Source organism: Mugil cephalus, chromosome 14 (assembly GCF_022458985.1).
Source record: "Mugil cephalus isolate CIBA_MC_2020 chromosome 14, CIBA_Mcephalus_1.1, whole genome shotgun sequence".
Classification (NCBI taxonomy): Eukaryota; Metazoa; Chordata; class Actinopteri; order Mugiliformes; family Mugilidae; genus Mugil; species Mugil cephalus.
In genome coordinates this window covers 7,356,818-7,361,137 of record NC_061783.1, presented here as the reverse complement: position 1 = coordinate 7,361,137, position 4,320 = coordinate 7,356,818, and the positions used below count along the sequence as shown (strand labels likewise).

General features: G+C 46.7%; 1 protein-coding gene across 1 annotated transcript; it reads left to right on the top strand.

Moving 5' to 3' along the window:
- heyl (hes related family bHLH transcription factor with YRPW motif like) lies at positions 1–4,320 on the top strand. The gene is made up of 5 exons (XM_047604242.1): positions 1–599; positions 2,606–2,672; positions 2,762–2,845; positions 2,960–3,041; positions 3,172–4,320. The coding sequence occupies exons 1-5, from the start codon at positions 520–522 to the stop codon at positions 3,867–3,869; spliced, it is 1,011 nt and encodes a 336-aa protein (XP_047460198.1). The 5' UTR covers positions 1–519; the 3' UTR covers positions 3,870–4,320.

The window sequence follows — 4,320 nt, the reverse complement described above, 5'->3', positions numbered from 1 at the left end:
GCCAAAGTGCTATTTTGTCATTGGGTGGCTGTGACAGAGAGAGCGAGCCAAGAGAGAAGTAACAGACAGAGAGAGAGCGAGAGTGACTACGATTGGATGCCAGTGACAGAGTAAAAGACTAAAGCGACTTGTGAGTTTCCTTAGTTGTCATGGGCCCTTGGGGGTTGATCAAGTGGCGCGGCTGACTCAGAGACGGACACATGAAGGAACGAGCGAGCAAACACAAGTGACGAGAAGTAACTCAGGACAACAACGGGGCTTTTATAAGTCGCAGCGCACGAGAAACAGAGAGCGAGGGGCGCGCAGGGTGAGTGCTTCTCAGGACCAGAGGGAGACGCTCCGCAGTGTGTTTGCCTTTGCGCCGCAGAGAGCAGGATCACCCCAGATCAATCAGCCCATCACCCATCCACCCATCCGTCCATCCATCATCCCTCCTCCATCATCATCACCAACAACACCACCATCATCATCATCATCATCATCATCATCAGTCCAGCCAGAGAGGAAGGGGGCAGAGAAATGAAGAGACCTCACGACTACAGCTCCCCGGACTCGGACACGGACGAGTTCATTGACGTGGGACAAGAAGACAGCTACTGGTGAGCATCCGAGCAGCCGCACCTGAGACCGACTGTAACACACGCCCTCCGAATCACTGTTTACACGGGAGGCTACGCAGCCGCATGTAGCAGAGAGACGCAAATCTGGTTTTAAGACGGCGGGAAAAGTGTCAGGTCTGAGGGGCCAAGAAGCTGATGTGGCGTTTAAAGTAATAAGGAGAATTTGGGGATTTGTGTCATTTAAAGCTGTCTGAGTTCACATCAAAGATTTTAATGTGTGTGTGTGTCATGTATATATATATATATAGACTAAACTAAACAAAAAAACATCCCCTAAACTTTGCAGTTAGTTTTAAATTGACGTGTTTACTGAGTTTCAGGCCGCAATTTAGTCTGTGTCTAAACACATAGTGGGTTCACTTTTGCTTTTTACTAGTTTGTGCATGCATCCCAGTAAGTATAAAGCAGTGAAACGTTCATTAGGCCTCTGAGGTCTGAAGCAAGGCGACGGGCTGGAGTCACAAGCAGGATTTCCTTATTTAATAAATAAGAGAAATTAACCCGTAACAAGAAAGACATTTAATAAATAAGAAAAACACCTTTCAGATCTTTTATAGAAAGTTTTGTACTTGTTATTTTTTCTTTTAAAAGTAGCGATATCGTTTTTTGTTTTTTTTTATCTGATGTCACATCAATGTGCAAAAAGTGAAAAATCGGTCCGTCAAATTAACACTAAAGCAGGAAAAAAGCACACACCTCATCAAACATATTCAGCGGAATTTATCCAAGGACATTTAACGCACACAGGCTGATTGCAGGATTTAAAAACTTTTTTTTTTTTTTTTTGCTTTATTTGAGCCACTTAACTCGTGGTCAGAGATATAGATATTTTATAGGCTGATTTATCGTTTCAGGTTTATTATGTTAAGGGTTAGGGTTAAAAGAATAGTGTTAGGGGTTTGTGTTTTTGTTGAATATCAACATGCATGTTGACCAGTGCAAAAAAAAAAAAAAAAAAAAAATAAAACAAGCTTGGAAAGCAACGGCGTAGTGCAAAACACGAACTGACTCCAATATGCAAAAAGAGAGAAAACCTTTAGCCTTTCATCGCAAATGTTATTTAACTGCAGCCCATTACAAGTAACTTGACTCAGTGTTGTGGAAAACGGCTGATAAACAGTAAAATTACCCTGACTCTGTTTAAAAGTCGTTATTCCGTTTTTGTTGTGTTTTTTTTTTTTTTTTTTGCTTTTTAGGTGAATTAGTCAGATTCTTTGGCTTGCATTACACGGACATCTGGATTAAAGGGAGCATTCATTAAAGTGTATTTGTGCATCTACAGTTTACAAAAACACGTCCACGCCAGCGCCGGTTACATCACAGACACTCAGCGAGCCAGCAACACTAAAGACGGTTTTGATAAATGAAATTGCCATGTGACATGCAAACAGAAGACAGTGGTGCCTTTTCAAGTCAGCACCATCAAACATAAACCTAAACAAAAACACACAGCTAAACTGGCAGCCCTCATGTTAAAATCTAATAGAAACGCAATAATTCTCTTGTGGGGCAGTTTGAAGGGAACTTCAAGCTGTCAGCCTCTTTCAGGCCTGTAAGATGAGAGCTCACAAACAAACACAATCCACATTGAGTGACTGCACTGGGAGCCGCTCGGGCCCTATGCAGCATGTTGGAGCCCTATGCGAGCGAAAGCGTAGCCCCGGGGCTATATAATCATCTTTCTAAAAGTGCTTTCGCTCACATGGAAAGGAGAACAGCATGTCATTTCACTGGGCCTAATGTCCAGAAACGCATTAAACCAAAAACAATCTCATCTTCCCCCCCCTCTCCCGGGCACCCCTCTGCTGTTCTGTGCCCAAACAACAAATTAGATTGAAGGGGGCTGATGTGCCATCCTGCCTCTGTGTCATATTAAGAAGGGTAATAATAACAATATGCAGGCGAATCAAAGTTACCATGTCTTCTCCCTGTGCCAACCCTCCCCATCTCTCCCCTGTTTCTGTTACTCTATCTCCATGGTGCAGTCCAGTCACGGGGTCCATGTCTCCAGGCAGCGCCTCACAGATCCTGGCCCGAAAGAAGAGACGAGGAGTGAGTGGATTACGGCTTTGGATCTTAATCAGTTTAGTCCTGTCTCTTTGGTTGGCGCTGAACGTCCCTCTGCTCCTCTTGTTTTGTAGATCATAGAGAAGAGGCGCAGGGACCGGATCAACCACAGCTTGTCAGAGCTCCGGAGGCTGGTGCCAAGCGCTTTTGAGAAACAGGTACCGGCTTATGTGTGGAGAGAGTTAATTAGGATCCCTGTGGATATTTGAATACAAAAAAAAAATTAAGAATGAGAATCATGCTTCTGAATAAAATGTGAATTTTGCTTAAAGGGTTCTTCCAAGTTGGAGAAAGCAGAGATTCTGCAGATGACAGTGGACCATCTCAAACTGCTGCATGCCATGGGAGGAAAAGGTGACAAGGAAAAAGGAGTTAAAAAGAATCTGACAAATAGTGATTTAATGTCCTTCTATTTTTTTTTATGACCGATTGCATTCCGTTAACTTTACTCAGTGCATGACTAAACTCTGCTGTTCTCTCTCAGGATACTTTGATGCGAGGGCTCTGGCAGTCGACTACAGGACCCTGGGGTTCAGGGAGTGTGTTGGAGAGGTGGTCCGATACCTCAGCTCACTTGAGGGCGAGTCCCCGGACCCGATCGGAGCTCGCCTCGTCTCCCACCTCTCCCACTGTGCGAGCGAGCTCGACCCCCTTCTCCTGCAGACGCCCCCGGCCTCCACCCTCCCCTTCCCTCCTTGGGCGTGGGCGTCCTTCCCTCAGATCTCCCCCGCCTCGCCGGCCTCCTCTTCTCCTCCTTTCCCCAGCGGGCGAAGGGACCTGGCTCTGCTGGGGAGCTACCCGTCGCATGCCTCCCTCCGCCTCGCACCTCTGGCCGGGTGCCAGCAGGGCGCGCCGCCGCTCCTCGCGCCGACGGCTTTGGCCGCCGTCCACAGGGTGCCTTCCCTGACAGCGTCCCCGGCCCTGGCCCCCTCCAGACCGACCCAGCCGTCCCCTCACAGCACCACCAGGGCCTCGCCTCTACCTCTCCCCTCCCATTCCTCTTCCTCCCCTTCTACCTCCTCCTCCTCCTCCTCCTCCTCTTCTACTTCATCATCTTCTGCCCCTCTGCAAGTGTCTTTCAGGCCCTTTGCACCTCTGGGGTCTCCCACAGTCCAGCGAAGGGGCTTGAGCGGATCGGCGAAGGCGGCCCAGGGATGGGGGACTGAGATCGGAGCTTTCTGAGGGGCGGCTCCAATTTTTTATTTTTTTTTGCTTTGCAAAATGGACTCTGTGCAGTGGCCGTGGACCTCCCATGTTCACCGTGTAGCAAACATGATGCCTTTGGGTAAAGAAGTATTGAGCGCTGATGATTGTCTCTGCGTGTGAGGGATTCTAAAAGCCATATCAGACGATGGGTGAAGATTCAGATTATCACAATCATATATAATGGGATGATGAAGGAATGTGAAGGAATATGTTTGAATAAATCCATGTACATGATTTTGCTTGACAAACACACACAGAGAAGTGTCCAACAGAGCCACGTATCAAGTATTTGTACCGGTCACTGAACTGTGATGCTTCTTCTTTTGTTTTCCCGACACATTTATACGCTTCCATCTTTTCTGACGAATGTTTGACGAAAAAAAAAAAAAAGAGAAAAAAAACCTCTATAAAGTGCCTTTGACTTTCA